Below are 20,656 nucleotides of genomic sequence, written 5' to 3'. Positions count from 1 at the left end.
GGCATGTCAGTCTACTGCCAAGATGAGGTCACTCTTGCTTGGATGAGCCACACCCGATACTCCACCTGGGTAGCCTCCAGATGGATAGCAGGAACATTGATTTCTCTAGCTTCTGTTAATTTCTCCCCCTTCCCCCTTCTCTCTCTTTCTATTCCCTATTCTTACTCCCCTCTTACCCCTCTCTTCTCGTCTGCCTATCGCCTTTCTCTGGAGTTCTTTCCTCTTTCCTTTTCTCTCATGGTCCACTCTCCTCTCTCATCAGATTTCTTTTACTTCTGACTACCACCTCCCAACTTCTCAATTCACCCCACCCACCTACCTCCTCACCTTGCTTCACCTATCACCTTCTACCACGTACTCCTTCCTCTTCACCCGCCACCTTATTCTGGCTTCTTACTTTCCAGTCCTGATGATGGGTCTTGCCTGAAATGTCGGCTTGTTTCCTTTCTATGGATGCTGCCTGACTTGCTGAGTTCCTCCAGTATTTCGTATGTGTAACTCTACACTTTCCTCCTTGTGTTGTCATGGAGTTTCCTGAGACCATCACTGCAAACTGCTTTTCTGTCTGTAAACGCCTGAGCTCTCAGTGCTTCTTGGGTGGAAAACTTCCATTTATAAATCTATTGGCAGTGCTGAGAACTGGTTAAACCCACTCCAGGATGAAACAATTTTCAAAGAAAAAAATTAAAAGCTCTTTATTGGATAAAAATGTTACATTTTAGAAATGAAAAAGAACAACTTTGTTTTGATCGAAGGCTGAATTAGCTCCAAATTGCCACCCTGCTCTTCACGAAATGAGTAAAATTGCTGAGCATACACTCAGTGGCCACTTTATTAGGTACACCTGTACACCTGCTTGTTAATACAAATATCTGATCAGTCAGTCATGTAGCAGCAACTCAATGCATAAAGGCATGCAAACGTGGTCAAGAGATTCAGTTATTGTTCAGACCAAATACCAGAATGGGGGAGAAATGTGATTTAAATGACTTTGACTCATTTCGTGAAGAGGAACAGCAGACTGGAATGATTGTTGGTACCTGTCGGGCTGGTTTCAGTATTTCAGGAACTGCTGATCTGGTGGAATTGTCACGCACAACAGTTTATAGTTTACTGAGAATGGTGTGGAAAAACAAAAACCATCCATTGACTGGCAGTTCTTTGGGCGAAAATGTCTTGTTAATGAGAGAAGTCCGAGGAGAACGGTCAGACTGGTTCAAGCTGACAGGAAGGCAGCAGTAATTCAAATATACATGCGTTATAATAGTGGTGCGCGGAAGAGCATCTTCGAATGCAGAACATGTCGAACCTTGACATGGATGGGCTACAGTAACTGAAGACAACACCAGGTTCCACCCCAGTACTAATAAAGTGACCACTGAGTGTATTTCTGGCTCTCATTGATCAACCTGGCGTGCAAAACCAGAATAACAGCGGTGACATCGAGACACAAGACTGCAGATTTATGTATTTATTTAGAGATACAATGGCATGCAAAAGTTTGGGCACCCCGGTGAAAATTTCTGTTACTGTGAATAGTTAAGTGAGTAGAAGAGGAACTGATTTCCAAAAGTCATAAAGTTAAAGATGAAACATTCTTTTCAACATTTTAAGCAAGATTAGTGTATTATTTTTGTTTTGTACAATTTTAGACTGGAAAAAAGGAAAGGAGCACCATGCAAAGGTTTGGGCACCCCAAGAGATTTGAGCTCTCAGATAACTTTTACCAAGGTCTCAGACCTTAATTAGCTTGTTAGGGCTACGGCTTGTTCACAATCATTGTTAGGAAAGGCCAGGTGATGTAAATTTCAAAGCTTTATAAATACCCTGACTCCTCAAACCTTGTCCCAACAATCAGCAGCCATGGGCTCCTCTCAGCAACTGCCTAGCACCCTGGAAATCAAAATAATTGATGCCCACAAAGCAGGAGAAGGCTATAAGAAGGTAGCAAAGTGTTTTCAGGTAGCCGTTTCCTCAGTTCGTAATGTAATTAAGAAATAGCAGTTAACAGGAACGGTGGAGGTCAAGTTGAGGTCTGAAAGACCATGAAAACTTTTCGAGAGAACTGCTCATAGGATTGCTAGAAAGGCAAATCAAAAACCCCATTTGACTGCAAAAGACCTTCAGGAAGATTTAGCAGACTCTGGAGTGGTGGTGCACTGTTCTATTGTGCAGCAACACCTGCACAAGTGTGACCTTCATGGAAGAGTCATCAGAAGAAAACCTTTTCTGCGTCCTCACCACAAAATTCAGCATCAGAAGTTTGTAAAGGAACATCTAAACACGCCTGATGCATTTTGGAAACAAGTCCTGTGGAATGATGAAGTTAAAATAGAACTTTTTGGCCGCAATGAGCAAAGGTATGTTTGGAGAAAAAAGGGTGCAGAATTTCATGAAAAGAACACCTCTCCAACTGTTAAGCACGGGGATGGATCGATCATGCTTTGGGCTTGTGTTGCAGCCAGTGGCATGGGGAACATTTCACTGGTAGAGGGAAGAATGAATTCAATTAAATACAAACAAATTCTGGAAGCGAACATCACACCATCTGTAAAAAAAAGCTGAAGATGAAAAGAGGGTGGCTTCTACAACAGGATAATGATCCTAAACACACCTCAAAATCCACAATGGACTACCTCAAGAGGCGCAAGCTGAAGGTTTTGCCATGGCTCTCACAGTCCCCCCGACCTAAACATCATCGAAAATCTGTGGATAGACCTCAAAAGAGCAGTGCACGAAAGATGGCCCAAGAATCTCACAGAACTAGAAGCCTTTTGCAAGGAAGAATGGGCGAAAATCTCCCAAACAAGAATTGAAAGACTCTTGGCTGGCTACAGAAAGCATTTACAAGCTGTGATACTTGCCAAAGGGGGTGTTACTAAGTACTGCCATGCAGGGTGCCCAAACTTTTGCTTTGGGCCCTTTTTTGTTATTTTGAAACTGTAAAAGATGGAAATAAAAGAAGTAATCTTGCTTAAAATAGTAAAGAAATGTGTCATCTTTAACTTTATGCGTTTTGGAAATCAGTTCATCTCTTACTCACTTAGCTATTTATAGTAACGGGAATTTTGACCGGGGTGCCCAAACTTTTGCGTGCCACTGTACAGTGCAGAATAGACCCATCTAGGCCTTTGATCCATACTGCTAGCAACCTACTGATTTAGCCCTAGCCTTATCACGAGACAATTTATAATCACCGATTAACCTTCTAACCAGTGTGTCTTTGCATTGTGGAGGGAACTGGAACACTTGGAGGAAATTCATGGGGGTGACATACAAACTCCTTACAGATGACGTGGGAATTGAACTCTGATGCCCCTAGCTGTAATAGCATCATGTGAACTGCTACTGTACTGTTTTTACCCAAAACTTTTCTAATTCTGTCAGAAAATTCTTTCTACATTCCATTGCTCAGCAACCTTCAGGAAGGTGATTTATTTTTCTTAATTACTTTGCGGTGCTGCAAAGGGATCCAAGATCTTTGGAAGTTATTTGGTCACAGTAGCAAAATAAATGGCTCCATTATAACGTATGACATTGAGCGCACTAGTCGGCAGTGCCTTATTTTATCCCTGAAAATGTAATTGTATTGGAGGGCTTCCCGAATACTGGAAGGAGTTGTGCCAGAAGCTGCAGCTTGCATTCTGTCAACTCCAAGTTTGTAGAAGTTTTCAAAGCTGTCTACATTGATATTTCTTCCAAATTGTACAGATTCTACTTTTTTTAAACTTGTTTTCTAAAGCCAATTTAATGCATTATGGGGAATAGCTTGAACTTCCTGAAATATTTTAAGTCTACCTCCCAGACATCCCACCCTGCAAAAACTCATTTCAGGGAGGTAGCACCATCAATTTGTGGGAGACTCCCAGAACTTCCAGGAGAGGTGGGATGTCTGCAGTAGAGTAGCTCCTTAGCAGCTAGCCAGCTAGTTTAAATAACGTTAGCTATGCTAATGAACGAATGACACCTGTTAAACTCACCTCAACATGTCTTTTACAGTCTTAACCCACCATGCGCAATAGAAAAGTCACTGTTGCAAACAGTGCAGCGAGCAACACTGTCATTATTTTTGACCCCTATTAGGCAGGGGTGCACTTTAGTGTAGCCTGGGGTGACATATGTTTTATATTTTCTTTTTTTGGAACACTCTGCCATGGCGCGCGTGCGCGCACTCTCTAGCTCTGGCGCGTTCTCGCTCTTTCATGGTCTTGCTCGCTCTCGTGGTCGCGCTCGCTCTCGAGTTCTTGTCGCTCTGTCATGGTCGCTCTCGAGCTCGCTCTCGTGGTTGCTCTTGCGCTCTCTCGTGGTTTCTCTTGTGCTCACGCTCTCAAAAAAATTAATTTCCTGGACATTGTATATAATTTGTGGGCATCAGGGAGCCACTATTTATATGCGGGAGACTCCCGGAACTTCCGGGAGAGGTGGGATGTCTGACTTCCAAGCAGAGGACAGTATATTCTTAACACTATTTCCCCAAAGCATTTTCCTCTTCTGCATTATTGAAATACATGCATAATTAATTTGATTAAATTACAGTACAATAGTTTTTGAACAACATGTATGTTGCTAAAATTTATGCTAGCCCCATTTGTGAACAAGAAACATTCCTTCTGGATCTATTAATTTGGAGGAATATTAATTTGTGCTGTCCTTTGAATAGTTTATTTTACATTCTAATGCCCAAATGCTTTTTAAAATTTTTTTATAAACTAACCTGAAACTGGCAGCTATTCATTGAATTTGTTCTTTGTCTCATTTAGTCTTTTCATCTTGCTTTCAGTATCGTACCATAAATCATCGTGTAGATTCCCGATCTCTGCAACTTTATCAATGGTACTACTCAAAGCTGTGTCAGGGGTGAGTCCAGTACTAGATGAGCCTTTCATTAGTCTTTGCAATTTTTTTAAAAAGTTGGCTGTTGTGATGTTTGACAATTTTCAAATATATTTGCATGTTTATCGATTTTGGTGTTTTTTTTTAGATTAGATTATGTTTAGAATTTAAGTGAGTGAATTGTTTTTTGGCTGAAGTGAATGATGTGTTTTGAAATATTCAGAAAATGTTTGACTTGTCGCATTAGATTGTTAGAAAATTCACACGAATAGGTTGTAAAGGGATATGGAGCAAAGGCTAGTAATTATTCTTTTGGTTGGGGAGAGGATGGGAAATTCATTGGGTATTCAATGCTTAAACCACCATTCTGCAGGCAGGTGGAATAACATTTATCCAGAGATTTGCTGAAGCACAGGGCTATGATTTGCATAGCTGGAAGTGGCAATCTGGTTTTCGTAATAGTATCTGCATTTCTGCAAGTCACTGTTGTAAAACTAGTCCTGTAAGCACCACTTACTGTAATGTTGTTGCAGAACGTTGTTCAAATCTCAATGTGAACTCTAGTTGTAGAATACACTTCCTGGTGCTACTTCGACACGTCTTCAGTGGTAAACCCGGGGTCAAATCTGTGATTATTTTTGGCAGGTTTACAATTCTGATTGGGGAGAGATATCTTCAATAGATAATAGGTATGCCTCATGCTAGTTGTGGTGAGGTAATTTCTCTCGTCTGCTGGGCGTGTTTAGCCTGTGATAGGCTTAGGCTTGGAACATATGGAGAATAGAACAGTACAGCACTGGATAGGTCATTTGGCCCCCAACGTTGTGCCAGTCTTGATGCCAATTTATACTAAATTTCCTCCTGTGTAACATCCATATTGCTCCAATCCCCAATCCCTTCATAATCACATGTCAATCTAATGAGCCTCAAACTCCACTAGAATGGCTGACTGCAGTATTGCTCCTGATACCACTACTATTCCAGGCATCTACTGCTCTCTGTTTTTAAGAAAATACTTGCCCTCATGATGTCTTTAAATTGACCCCCCACCCCCAACACCCCAACCTTAAAAGTATGTCCTCTGGTGATGGACATCTCTACCCTGGGGAAGGATTGACAGTTGGAACTTATCTATGCCACTCATAATTTTTAAAATAAACTTCCTTTGACGTACCATGGAAAATAACCCAAGTTTCTCCAACCTGTCACTGTCGCTTACACCCTCTAATTCAGCCTGCATCTTGGTAAGCTGCTTCTGTACGCTGTCCACATCCTTCCTATAATGAGGTGACCAGAACTGCAGGCGATACTCCAAGTGTGGTCTGACTTAAGCTATATATGGCTGCAGCATAACTTCCTTTCTCTTGGACTCAACACCCCTACCAAATGAAGGGAAGCATTCCACGTACTTCACTCCCACCTTGTGTCTTCCTTGTCAGCTTATCCACTTGCACAGCTACTTCAGGTGAATTATGTACTTAGATCCCTGTACCTTGACGCTGTTAAGGGGTGTACCATAAATAGTATACTTCATCCTTTCATTTAGCCTAAATTGCAACACCTCACATTTCTTAGAATTGAACCTCACTTACCATGTCTGTCACTGATCTGTCTCCTGCTGTATTATTTGGTAGACTTTTACACTGTCCACCACTCCACCAATCTTGGTGTCATCCACAAACCTGCTGTGGCGGCAACTTGAGCACCACTTGGAGACTAAGCGTGGTGGGCTGATTGTATGATGTGCTCTCCAATCCAATAATAAGGTTCCAAAGTTGAAGAATACACTCGATCTTTTATTTAGTGACTAGCAAAACAAACAATCTTGAAGCGATAAAATGAACCTAAAACTTGTGATAAAACAAAATAAACAGTCTTGGCATATTAAATGTACTTAAACTAGGTGTTCTTAAATGTATGAAAGAATATTCAAACATATTTAATCGTATTCAACCGATTATAAGTGTGTTTAAACTTCCTTAAATGTAATTAAGTGGTCAGCAGAAAAGTTATAATTCCCGGCTATCTCTAACTCTACCCAAACTAGACTGGCTCCCAAGGGTAAAGCATGAATACGTAACTAAACTGCTTCTACCACACTCAACCCACGTAACTAGCTACTTAAAAAATGCACAACACAAAATGCAAGATTCAAGGTTCATTTATTATCAAAAGTATAAGTTACACAATCTTGAGATTTGCTTGCTTACAATACAGATAGAAATACCACACATAGACTCTACACTTGCTAAGCACCTTTCTACATTTTCATCACAATCATTCACGCATATCACAAACAACAGACGTCTCAGCCTGATCCTTGCAGAGCACCATTAGTTATGGATCTCCAGCCAGAAAAACGGTCTTCTACCTCTACCTGGTCTTCTATGGCCAAGCTAAGCTAGCAGTTCACCCTGAATCCAGTTACCAGGGATGCTGCCTTGAGTAGAGGGTATGAGCTACAAAGAAAGGTTGGACAACCTTGGGTTGCTGAACTTGCATCAGTGTTTCAATTTTATAGTTGGGGAGACTCCTGTTGTCTCATGTGGGAACTGTTTTTTGAAAGTTACAACTGCGTAGAGACTAAATTTTTCTTTTGCCTTGAACTTGCATATGTGAAATAGAAGTGTTTGAACCTACATTCTTGGTATACATGTGATTGTTGTAGTTGGTTACTACTGTATTTTGATCTCTTAAAGGAATATTTTGAGCGTCTTGAAGACGGCTATAGGCTGACTTTTTTTTAGATTTACTGTGTTGTGGACAATACTAATTATTTTTCTTTTCCACAGGTTTCTTTATGCTACTATATTTGTGATTTTGATTTTAGCCTTCTTTGAGAAACCTTCATCTCTGAGTGTGACATCAGATGTCCGATTTCGTCGTGTACTTTGGGAGCCTCCTTGTGGACTGACTGAAGGGATTGAAGCATTTTGTCTTATTGTATTTATAGTAGACGTAATAACAAAGGTAAGGCACTGATCATTGGCCATTTTGATCTTTCAATGTCCATCCAAGTTGTTGGATTTTCAAGTATTCCAAACATATTTTGAGAGTCTCTAGGCCAAGGATAAAACCTTGCAGCAATATTTATCCTTCTTGAAGCTTGTTTCATTTCAATATGCTTTAACCAATTTAACCCCATTAAACATCTTGAATATCCCATAAATTCCAGGCAGGAGAATGGGCTTGAAGAGGATAATAAATCAACCGTGGTAGAATGGCGGAGTAGACTCAGTGAGGACTAACGAAGGGTCTTGGCCTGAAACGTTGACTGCACCTCTTCCTAGAGATGCTGCCTGGCCTGCTGCGTTCACCAGCAACTTTTATGTGTGTTGCTTAAATTGGCTCCTATGTCGTTTGTCTCAAATATTGGTTATTGTAACTGGCATTTAAAATTCTATTCTAAGATGACTCAAATTAAGGCCAATAACTGAAAAATTATAAAAATCAATTTTATATTTCAGTTATTTCAATAGGATTCAACATTCTGAAAGTTTGTTACTGCTGGCATTTAGGGCAGCAATGAAAATTCTCCTCTGTCTGTGCCTGTACCATTGGACATAGATGTAGAAAGATTCTTCATTGCTGTTTCCATAACTATTGATTTATTTATTGATTGATTGATTGATTTATTTGGACTAGTCAGGTTTGTTAGCCTCAAGCTGAACACCCACACCTGGAGGACTAGTGAACTGCACTTAGTCTGGCCTCTACCCTTTGACCTGTTTGGCATGGGTGACCCTACCAAGAGCCAAGGCATAAAAGCCCTGATGCCGGCTAACAGAGGTTTCTGTGTCTTTGAGGCATGCAAGCCTCCATACCCTATGACAAGGTTGTGGTCTTGGAGGACATTCTGAAAGTCGTTGGCTAAATTGTAACATGCTTCTGGTCACTTAAGTGACATTGTGTTGCTCGCAGCAAGTCTCAACAACATATCCTCACCACGTCTTTTTGTGGAATGGAGTTGTAGGGGCATTGTGTGCTAGGACCTTGATAAAAGTGAGTTGGGATCAGAAAACTAGAAATGGTCAAGGTGGCAAAAGGCATTGGAGGTACCTTGATAAAGATGAGGCATTTGGGACCTGAGAGCTAGAAATTGTCAAGGTGGCAAAAGGCATTGGAGGTACCTTGATAAAGATGAGGCATTTGGGACCTGAGAGCTAGAAATTGTCAAGGTGGCAAAAGGCATTGGAGGTACCTTGATAAAGATGAGGCATTTGGGACCTGAGAGCTAGAAATTGTCAAGGTGGCAAAAGGCATTGGAGGTACCTTGATAAAGATGAGGCATTTGGGACCTGAGAGCTAGAAATTGTCAAGGTGGCAAAAGGCATTGGAGGTACCTTGATAAAGATGAGGCATTTGGGACCTGAGAGCTAGAAATTGTCAAGGTGGCAAAAGGCATTGGAGGTACCTTGATAAAGATGAGGCATTTGGGACCTGAGAGCTAGAAATTGTCAAGGTGGCAAAAGGCATTGGAGGTACCTTGATAAAGATGAGGCATTTGGGACCTGAGAGCTAGAAATTGTCAAGGTGGCAAAAGGCATTGGAGGTACCTTGATAAAGATGAGGCATTTGGGACCTGAGAGCTAGAAATGGTCAAGGTGGCAAAAGGCATTGGAGGTACCTTGATAAAGATGAGGCATTTGGGACCTGAGAGCTAGAAATTGTCAAGGTGGCAAAAGGCATTGGAGGTACCTTGATAAAGATGAGGCATTTGGGACCTGAGAGCTAGAAATTGTCAAGGTGGCAAAAGGCATTGGAGGTACCTTGATAAAGATGAGGCATTTGGGACCTGAGAGCTAGAAATTGTCAAGGTGGCAAAAGGCATTGGAGGTACCTTGATAAAGATGAGGCATTTGGGACCTGAGAGCTAGAAATTGTCAAGGTGGCAAAAGGCATTGGAGGTACCTTGATAAAGATGAGGCATTTGGGACCTGAGAGCTAGAAATTGTCAAGGTGGCAAAAGGCATTGGAGGTACCTTGATAAAGATGAGGCATTTGGGACCTGAGAGCTAGAAATTGTCAAGGTGGCAAAAGGCATTGGAGGTACCTTGATAAAGATGAGGCATTTGGGACCTGAGAGCTAGAAATTGTCAAGGTGGCAAAAGGCATTGGAGGTACCTTGATAAAGATGAGGCATTTGGGACCTGAGAGCTAGAAATTGTCAAGGTGGCAAAAGGCATTGGAGGTACCTTGATAAAGATGAGGCATTTGGGACCTGAGAGCTAGAAATTGTCAAGGTGGCAAAAGGCATTGGAGGTACCTTGATAAAGATGAGGCATTTGGGACCTGAGAGCTAGAAATTGTCAAGGTGGCAAAAGGCATTGGAGGTACCTTGATAAAGATGAGGCATTTGGGACCTGAGAGCTAGAAATTGTCAAGGTGGCAAAAGGCATTGGAGGTACCTTGATAAAGATGAGGCATTTGGGACCTGAGAGCTAGAAAATGGCAAAAGGGCATCAGGTGGGCCCAGCTGGAAGTGGGACAGGACTGGGCGAGAGAGCAAGGATAGTACTGAGGTAAGAATGAATCTGTTCATTGGGGTAAGGGCAGGTTGAAAGATGTGTATGTCTGAACAGTCCTGCTTATTGACCTTGGCCAGGAGGTGCTGTGTAAGTAAGAGATTATATCTATTTGTCACGTGTACATTGAAACATAATGAAATGCATTATTTGCATGAAACCAAATCAGGAGGATTGTGCTCAACAGTCCGCAAGTGTTATCATACTTACGGCGCCAGCGTAGCACGATCATTTAAACTGCATAAGGCTGGAAAACCATGGGGCTGGAAGATATGGAGGAAAGATCTCCCAAAGAAATCAAATAAGCTTCCGCTGACTGACTTTTCTGTGCCTATTTTGTGTTCAAGTGCACTTGCATCTTGAGTTCTATTATTTATTTATTTATTTATTTCACTACAAAGTGGAATAGGCCCTTTCAACCTTTCGACCCACACTGCCTCGCAACCCCGATTTAATCCCGGCCTAATCACGGGGACAATTTACAATGACCAATTAACCTAGCAACCAGTACATCTTTGGGCTGTAGAATGAAATCAGAGCATTGGAGGAAACCCCCATGGTCACGGAGAGAACGTACGAACTTCTTACAAGCGTTGCGAGACTTGAACCTGGGTGGCCTGTACTGTAAAGCATTGTGCTAACCACTATGCTACCATGCTGCCCTGAAATAGCATTGGTGCCGTGAATTGTTCAGTTCTCTGGGCGATTTGGGACTTCTGAACGTACCTTTCTTTGTGATTGTTTCTGTTAGTATGTGTCTTATCTCTGGAAAATTTTTTTAACCTGTATTTAATTTTTTTTAATGCAGAGTTATTTAATTGGATGGGAGGAATTTCAGAAATCAAAATGGCTGATTGCCTACATCCTTGTACTAGCTGTTTCTGCTGTAGATTGGACCGTCTCCCTGTGCTTCTTTTGTGAGGAGGTAAGATGTGTGTTTGCAAGTAGATTGGATGCAGAGAGCTGTTGTGTGGGATGGTTCTGTTTAATCCCACCGCTATAGAGAAGTGCTTCAAATCCTGTGACATCAAATTAGCCTAATTTTTTAAAAACTCTTTTGTGTTAGTAGCCGGTGTTATGAGTGAGTTTTGTCTTCAATAAAAGAAAATTGCTGGCTGACCCCTGTCAAGGAAGTGGCCACAATGTGGTGGTCACTGACACTTAAAGTCAGACAAGCCATCGAAACCAAACTCTGTAGTGCTCTTCACTTCGAATTGGTTTGTTCAGACATGCTTTCCACCATCTCATAGGTTTTCCAGCTGGAGGAATTGTTTTCTTTTTTAAAAATCTCTGCTACACATCAATGGGTTTTGCTCTCTTTATGGCATTGCTGTTCATATGAGCTTACTGTGTCCTGCTGAAGAGTCTTTGTGGTAACTTCTACTTTGAAAAGGGCACACTCGACAACTTCATGCCAAAGAAACAACTTCATCTCGAACTTCAAAACGTTACGTATATGCAGAGGGTTTCACAACCCGTACGGCATGGCGGGAACATTATGTACACGAGGGCCACCGGACGAACAACAAACAGAAGTAGACCCCCCCCAATATCCTAATTATTATTAACTTACTTTTAATTACGCTCACATTACAACACTTCTCCCCCTTTAAAATCCAACATCCCCAAATGTAAAAAACTAGGAGATAAAAACAGTGGGGTTATTAACTTGCGTACCCGTGTAAACTTATACTAGTACCTTAGCAACAGTTTACCAATACAAAACATCTGGAAAACATGACAGATTCAACATTCAATCTAACAGCGCAAAATAAACTGTCCCATCAAAGATTCAGTCTGTCAGGAGGTTTACGAGAGTGCTCTGATCTGCGCACTACCCTGGTGACCCAGCAGGCACCGCTGGTGAGGGTGTTTTGGGTGGATCTGGTGTTGGGGGCATGACAGGGGTCTGTGTGCCTGTGTGAGAATGTCCATCCTCCTCAGGGGACCCAGACCCCTCTGCCAGCATCTCGCCTTCTGGCAAAGTCACTGGTGGACATGCTTCCACCATAGTCTGTCTCGCCAATGGAAACCCCATGGAACTGTCTGCCTCTGAGCCGGTATCATGACGCAGACGCACATGGTCCTGATGTCTGCGGAAAACACGCCATCAGTCAGCTTAACAACATAGGAGACGGGACCACTCTGCTTAAGAATAACCCCAGGCAGCCATTGCTGATTGTTTCTCACATTGACATTGTCATCCGGTTTTAACTGCCTCTCTCGCACGTGTTCATCATGTCCCGCCTTCTGCTTTTCCTGCTTTCTCTCCACTTTCGTCTTCATGTCCGGGCGCAGCAGGCCCAATCTCGACTTGGGCCTACGCCCCATCAGCATCTCTGCGGGAGTGCGGGCAGTCGTAGTCTGTGGCAAGAGGCGGTATTTAAACAGGAAACGTGAAAGACGAATGCTAAGGGAGTCCCCTGTCGTCCGCTTCAGGCCTGCCTTCAATGTCCGGACAGCCTGCTCAGCCAAACCATTTGAGGCTGGGTGGAAAGGAGCCATCCGAATGTGATGAATGCCATTCTGTTGCATGAACTCACTGAACAGTTCACTGGTGAACGCTGGGCCATTATCAGTGACCAGAGTGTCGGGCAACTCGTGGACTGCAAACACTTGCCTGAGTTTGTCTGTGGTTGAGGGGGCTGTGATGTTGCTCATGATGTGAGGTTCGATCCATTTAGAATGCACATCTACCATGACAAGAAACATCTGCCCCATAAAATGGCCAGCAAAGTCCAAATGTAGCCTAGACCAGGGGTGGTCCGGCCACTCCCATGGATGCAAAGGAGCTGGTGGTGGCATATTCTGATTAGTCTGACATTGCGTGCATGATTTTACCTTGTTCTCCAGATCTTGATACATTCCTAACCACCAAACATAGGATCTCGCAAGGCTTTTCATTCGAGACACTCCTGGGTAAGCCTCATGAATTTTCTCCACAATCTGTGAACGGCCAGGGAGAGGCACAATGACCCTCACCCCCCAGAAAATGCAGCCATCCTGCAGACTGAGTTCTGTCTTGCGTTTAGCATAAGGCCTCAGTTCCTCTCCTTCCACGACTCTGGGCCAACCTTGTAAAAGAAAAGTCTTGACTTGGGACAGGACTGGGTCCCTCTCTGTCCACTGCTTGATCTGGGTCACCTTTACATGTGTGTCTGACAGCCTCTCCAATGTAAACACGGTCTCTGGAGGCACATGTGTAGTAACAGGTGTCTCAGGTAAAGGTAGTCAACTTAGTGCATCAGCATTTGCATTATTCCCACTATAGTGTACTGGTAGGCTGACAATGTAAGAGCCCAACGCTGTATCCTGGCTGAGGCTAGCGGTGGGATGCCTGTAGTCTCACTGAACAGGCTCATCAGTGGTTTATGGTCTGTATAAATTGTAAATGCGCGTCCATAAAGGTACTGATGAAAGCGTTTGACCGCAAAAACAATGGCCAGACCTTCTTTGTCTAGCTGTGAATATCCCCTCTCTGCAGCTGTCAGGCTATGTGAAGCAAAACCAATAGGCTTCTCTGAACGGTCCTCCATTACATGCGAGAGAACTGGCCCGACTCCATAGGGTGAGGCACCGCATGCAAGGGTGATCTCCTTGTCTGGGTCATAGTGAACAAGCAGCTTCGCTGAGTGGAGGAGTTCTTTCACTTCCTTGAAAGCTTTCTCCTGCTCTTCACCCCACTGCCACTTAGTGTCATTGTGAAGCAGCTTATACAGTGGGGTCAAAACCCTTGAGAGGTCAGGAAGAAACTTGCCAGAATAATTCACCATGCCCAAAAATGATCTGAGTTCTGTGACGGTCTTAGGGCCTGGGGCTTCCTTAATAGCTCTCACTTTGTCCTCCACAGGGCAAAGCCCCTCAGCTGTGATCTTGTGTCCCAGGTAAGTCACACTCGATGCCAGGAACACAGATTCTCCGCGTTTCAACCGCAGCCCTGCGTCTGAGAGCCTCTTCAGCACCCGTTCTAAATTAGCCAGATGCTCCGCCTCCGTAGCCTCCGTGATCAAAATATCATCAAGATACACTGCTACGTGTGGAATCCCCTGCAGCAAAGTGTCCATTGTCCTTTGGAAAATGGCAGGGCTGGGCGCCACTCCAAACACCAGGTGATTGTACTTGACTAATCCTTTGTGCGTAATAATTGTGACGTACTCCTTGGAATCCTCGTCGAGCAGCAGCTGTTGGTAGGTGTGGCTCATGTCCAGCTTTGTGAACAGCTTACCCCCTGACAGGGTCGCAAACAGGTCATTGGGTACTCCTCCAGCCTAGAGACCTGATTCACCGTAAGCTTATAATCCCCACATAAACTCACCGTTTTGTCTGTTTACCAGTCTCCCTCCTGACTTGGTGCACTTTTGCTGACTGTGACCCGATATCCTTGACATTATTAGCAGCCATCTCCATGCCTTGGGCAATCTCTAAGGCTTTCTTGAAAGTCAGTGGTGGGGTTTCCCCTAACAGGCGGCGTTGTATGTTGGCATTATTAATGCTGCACACCAATCTATCACGGAGCATGTCTTCCAACACTGCAAAGCCACCGACTGACCTGGCTTCCTGAAACCGCTGTGAAACTTGCACCGTTGGACTATCACAGAAGGTTTTGGATTGAAATGGTTCCCCACAATTTTCACTGGTTCGTCAAATGGAACTTCCCCCGGTTTCCGCGGTGCGGCTAAGTTCCTTATTAGCTTGTAAGTCTTTGCCCCACACACACTCAGGAGAATAGAGCACTTCTTGGCCTCCTCCGTAATTCCATTAGCACAGAAAAAGTATCCCAGCCTTTCCTCATACTCCGGCCAGTCCTCGGCTTCTTCCAGGAATTCACAGATAGTTCCAAACATAGCCATACTGAACGCGATAGCTCCCGTTCGAAAAAATGTGCCGATACGTTCACAAAACCAGTTCACCTCATCACCAAAAATATGTAGTAACTTCTACTTTGAAAAAGGCACACTCGACAACTTCATGCCAAAGAAACAACTTCATCTCGAACGTCAAAACGTTACGTATATACAGAGGGTTTCACAACCCGTACGGCATGGCGGGAACACTATGTACACGATGGCCACTGGAAGAACAACAAATGGAAGTAGACCCCCCCCCCCCCCCGATATCCTAATTAGTATTAACTTACTTTTAATTACGCTCACATTACAACAGTCCTGGACTGAAACGTCAGCAGTACTCTTTTCCACAGATGCTGTCTGGCCTGCTGAGTTCCTCCAGTATCTTGTGTGTGTTACTGTGTGTAACTCTGCTTTTGTGCTATAAGTGAATATATGTAAGAATTACAAGATGGTCACGTAATTTGTAACATCCTAAGATTGTGAAAGAAGGTCTTATAAATTGTATGCTAGGTGATGGTGGTTAACCCTTGACAGTCTTTTTGCATTTTAACTGGCTTTATAGGTGCTATATTGTTTGAGTTTCATTTGTACCTCTGCATCGTCACTGACCTTTGACACTTTGCTCTGCTGGCAGGAAGCCATGTTCTCCAGTGTGTGCAGTTACCTCTGTTTTCTCCACATGTTTGAGCTTGCCCAAGTTCATGTAGTAGCAGGTCGAGGAAACCCCCACGGTCACGAGAAGAATGTACAAACTCCTTACAGAGAGTGGTGGGATTTGAGCCTGGGTCGCTGTAAAGTGTTATGTTAAATACCCCCAATCTGTGTTGTTCATGAATCTGTACATTATTCTTTTTCCCCATTTACAGAAGGTCAGGGTAAGGAGAATTTTGCGGCCCTTCTTCCTCCTCCAGAACTCATCGATGATGAAAAAGACTTTAAAATGCTTGCGACGAACGTTGCCACAGATCGCCAGGTGAGACCTGCCAAACTACTTTAAACTTGCATTTCCTCCATTGTGCATTTAATATAAGAAACTGTAAATCCACGTAAAACTTTATACAAGTAGAAATGGTTATCTGGGTGTGGGCCTTTGTAGTAGCTGATAGATATTTAATAACACTGGACAAAAAGATTTTTTGAAAATGTTGCTTCATCAAATCTTTTTTGTTTATGATAGACAGGTTGAAGCTGAACACAAATATAATTTCAGACTACTTGTATCATGTAAGAATTTGGAGAAACAAGAAATTAACTTTAATCGCATAACGGTGCTGACGCTTTGCAATAGTTCAACTAAGCTAAAAATGCTTTGTTGATGATTTTCATTTGTACTCAGTGTTTGAGACTTCTCGCTGAAGTGTCCAACAATAATCAGCCAGCATTGATGGATTCCAGTTGCCCTGAAAATGTTTCTCCATGACCACAATGTCCCAGTGAAACCTTTCACTAACAGCACCAAGATTTGCAGGGAAGAAGTCTTAATGGGAATGAAGAAAATGAATCTTTTGTGACATGTCTTCATGGTTTTGTATGCTGGAAGCATGTTGCCAACCAGCTGTATGTACAAAGTGTAGTTTGTTGCTCTCTAGTCGCCAAGAAAATTTTCAGCAACATCCTTGAATGCCTTCTGTGTGATTTTTTTTTTTCTCCTGTCTGGTTCCACTAGAAGTTCTTCGAATTGCCTGTCATTGATCGGTTTGATTTGTGGACCAACAAAAATACCTTCCTTAGACTTGGTATCAGTTATTCTGAGAAACAGCTGTCTCAAATATTGAAATCCTTCACAGAAATTTATAGCCTTTCTAAAACCTGGCCTGCTATGTAGCATCCACCCTGTCTAAGCATACCTGGATAAGATAGAAAATTTTCAGCTTCTATTGTGGGCAACATTTTAATTGACTTGAATTACAATTTGAAGAAACAAATATAGGCAATTAAAAAAAAATTATTATTTTAAAGTGCATGATGGGGAAATTTCATGGTGATTTTCATGATCAACACCCCAAAATTCATAAGATACATCCAAAAGTATTCAGGAAGCAAAATCTTTATTGCCCAGTGTACTTGAGTCCAATTCGGGTGCATTCGGTTATTTGATATTTAAAGTACTTGCTGCAAAGCTTAGCAACCATGTCCCATGCACACATGATTGCCAGTTTTAGTGGGTGATTTTCAGATTAGAAATTCAGGTTAACAATGTGGAGGCTTCGCAAAGGATGCAGAAGAATTTTACCAGGATGTTGCGTGGATTAGAGTGCATATCCTTTAAGGAAAGGTTTGACAAACTAGGGTGCTTTCTTTGGAGCAGCAGAGGCTAAGGGCATACCTCAAAGTATTTGATAAAATTGAGGGATAGGTTGACAGCTGGTAGCATTTTTCTGGGGTTGAAATGTCTCATTCAAGAGGGGTATGCATTTAAAGTAAGACGCCTAAAGTTTAAAGGAGATGTTTGGGGCAAGTTTGTTGTTTTTACTCGGTGGTGGTTACCCGGAACTCACTGCTAGTGGTGATGGAGGAAGGGGATATAATGGAAGTATTTAAGAAGCTTCTAGATGTGCTCGTGAATGTGCAGAAAATGGAGGGATATGGACCATGTGCAGGCAGAAGGGATTTAGGGTTTCATTAGCCAAATTCAGTTGGCACAACATTGTGGGCAAAGGACCTGAACTGTTCTGTGTTCTAAAATCTTGCAAGACATTTTGTAACAAAATTGACTTTTTGTTTTATTTTGGTAGCTGAAGTTATTTTCCATATGCAAGTTGGTTTAAAAGTCTACAGTCAAGCTCAGATCATGGGCGTGGAATTAGCACACTTAGTTCTTGAGTCTGCTCCGCCATTTGACTATGGCTGATTTATTATCCCAACAACAGTCCCATTCTTCTGACGACTCCTCCCCGTAACCTTTGACATCCTGACTAATCAAGAGCCTGTCAACCTCTGCTTTAAATGTACCCAAAGAGTAGATCTTCACAGCTATCAGAGCTCCCTGGGCATTTAATTTATTTGTCTCAAACTATGGTCGTATGTAGGGAAGAGCATAAAGATTAAAACTGTAATGAAAAGTTAATTATGTTTGTGTTGTACTTCTCCAGTGTCATGCTGCTTTTGGCCTTGCACCTGCTGCTGTTCACAATGATTGCCATGTTGCTGTTTGCCCGAGGCCAGGTGAACTGAATTTCACAATTATAAGTTATTTTGATGAATTGTTCAACAATGGAAATCTTTAAATGTCAGTTGCGTTCACGTAACTCGAGCGGTTTCACTTCTCATTTCGTTCACCGTGACTCAGTATATTCTCACCATTTTTGTGTCCGCTCTGTGACTGAGTGGTAATGCTAATGTGTGACTAGTATTCAGTCCTCCTTACATTAGGATGGGAGGGGGGATGGAGGGAAGGGAGTGAAAAGGGGAAGGAGTGGAATTTTCATAATCAAAGGAGCTAAATTAGGAACTCTTATTGCTTCCTTTTTCTTTAATGTCATAGAATCATAGAGCAATACAGGGGCAAAAAATAATCCGCCTAGTCTGTGCTGCACTTTATTTTCTCTCTGCGTAGTCCCATTGACCCGCACCTAGACACCAGCCCTCCATACCCCTGTACCCCTCTCATCAATATAATTATCCAAGCTTCATATAGATGTTGCAATCAAGCCTGCATCCACCAGTTCTGCTGGCACCTCTTTCCACACTCTCCTTACCCTCTGAATGAAGATCTCCGTAAGTGTTTCACCTTTCACCCCTAACCTGTGACCTCGAGGTTATTTTGTTATGTCTACATTTTTAAGCTCTTCTATTTGTTTTCTTTGTCAGAGAGAGGCTGCCAATTCATTTTAAGTTATCAATATTATCTGGAACATTTTAAGACATAGGAGCAGAATTAGGCCATTCGGCTCATCGAGTCTGCTTTGCCATTCCACCATGGCAGAGTTATTATCCCTCTCAACCCCATCCTCCTGCCTTCTCCCCATAGCCTTTGACACCCAGTCTAATCAGGAGCCTATAAATATTCTCAATAACTTGGCCTCCACAGTTGTCTGTAGCAATGAATTCCACATACAAACCCCATTTCCGGAAATAGATCTCCCAGTGGCCACACATTTTAATTCCACATCCCATTCCCATTCTGACATGTCTATCCACGGCCTCCTCTACTGTAAAGATGAAGCCACACTCAGGTTGGAGGAACAACACCTTATATTCTGTCTGGGTAGCCTCCAACCTGATGGCATAAACATTGCCTTCTCTAACTTCCGCTAATGCCCCACCTCCCCCTTCTACCCCATCCGTTATTTATATACACACATTCTTTCTCTCACTCTCCTTTTTCTCCCTCTGTCCCTCTGTCTATACCTCTTGCCCATCCTCTGGGTTTTTCCCCCCCCTCCCCCTCTCCCCCTTTTCCTTCTCCCTGGCCCTGCTGTCCCATGATCCTCTCATATCCCTTTTGCCAATCACCTGTCCAGCTCTTGGCTCCATCCCTCCCCCTCCCGTCTTCTCCTATCATTTTGCATCTCCCCCTCCCCCTCCCACTTTCAAATCTCTTACTAGTTCTTCCTTCAGTTAGTCCTGACGAAGGGTCTGGGCCTGAAATGTCGACTGTACCTCTTCCTAGAGATGCTGCCTGGCCTGCTGCGTTCACCAGCAACTTTGATGTGTGTTGCTTGAATTTCCAGCATCTGCAGAATTCCTCGTGTTTGTGTTTTTAAACAATGATTGTGGTTCTATTTGTGAGCAAAGTCAAGATTATTGTTTTATATATGACAACATTTCTCCAAACCAGTGTGTAAAGCACAGTCATACACTTAACGCCCATTACACATGATAACTTATGAAGGCAAGGATAAAATCTATAGATGAATCACATAAATAACAAAGTAAAGTGCATAAATTAAATAATGTAAGATGCAGAATAGATTGACCAGCGACACTTCAAATACAATGTTCAGGAGCTAATGGCCTGGGGGAAGAAACACCTTCCCATCCTGACTGTTCTTATTTTTATGCACTGGAGTCCCCTGCCTGTTGATAGAATTCAGACTTTCCCTGAGCAGGTTTGCCATAGTATTGTCCTTGCTTCTTTCGTCCCAGTCTTGTTTATCTTATAACTGAAGCAGATTCATTGCCCTGCCCTGTTTTTTGCACTTGGAGCTTTATTTCCTGCCTTTGGGTCCACATTAAGGACAATCTGAGACCTGAGGTTTCAGTCAGTGTCTTCCTTGATTCAATCCACATCCAAACTTGGAAAGAGCATTGAAAACACAAGGTAAGACCTGTGACGTTTCTTTCCCAAAGCGCTGAAGATTGGAATATTCCAGCAAATGGTAGACTCTCTTGCTTGTCAGAATCATTGTCCTCCCTTTCCTCCTTTTGGGCTCATGACGAGATGATTTTCTGTGGTTGCTTTGTCCCAATGAGATGATGGGGCTGTGTAGAGAATGTTGAGGCCAA

General features: G+C 42.8%; 1 protein-coding gene across 1 annotated transcript in view; it reads left to right on the top strand.

Annotated features, from left to right (window-relative positions):
- The window catches only part of tpcn2 (two pore segment channel 2), an 80,511-nt gene that overhangs the window by 4,797 nt on the left and 55,058 nt on the right, over window positions 1–20,656 (top strand). Inside the window, exons 3-7 of the mRNA XM_063061701.1 lie at window positions 4,781–4,857; window positions 7,626–7,803; window positions 11,167–11,283; window positions 16,075–16,181; window positions 18,301–18,373. Of these exons, the coding sequence (XP_062917771.1) occupies window positions 4,781–4,857; window positions 7,626–7,803; window positions 11,167–11,283; window positions 16,075–16,181; window positions 18,301–18,373 (552 nt within the window). The remainder of the gene's footprint in view (window positions 1–4,780; window positions 4,858–7,625; window positions 7,804–11,166; window positions 11,284–16,074; window positions 16,182–18,300; window positions 18,374–20,656) is intronic.

Source organism: Mobula hypostoma, chromosome 11, assembly GCF_963921235.1.
Source record: "Mobula hypostoma chromosome 11, sMobHyp1.1, whole genome shotgun sequence".
Classification (NCBI taxonomy): Eukaryota; Metazoa; Chordata; class Chondrichthyes; order Myliobatiformes; family Myliobatidae; genus Mobula; species Mobula hypostoma.
This window is presented reverse-complemented; position numbering and strand designations above follow the sequence as displayed.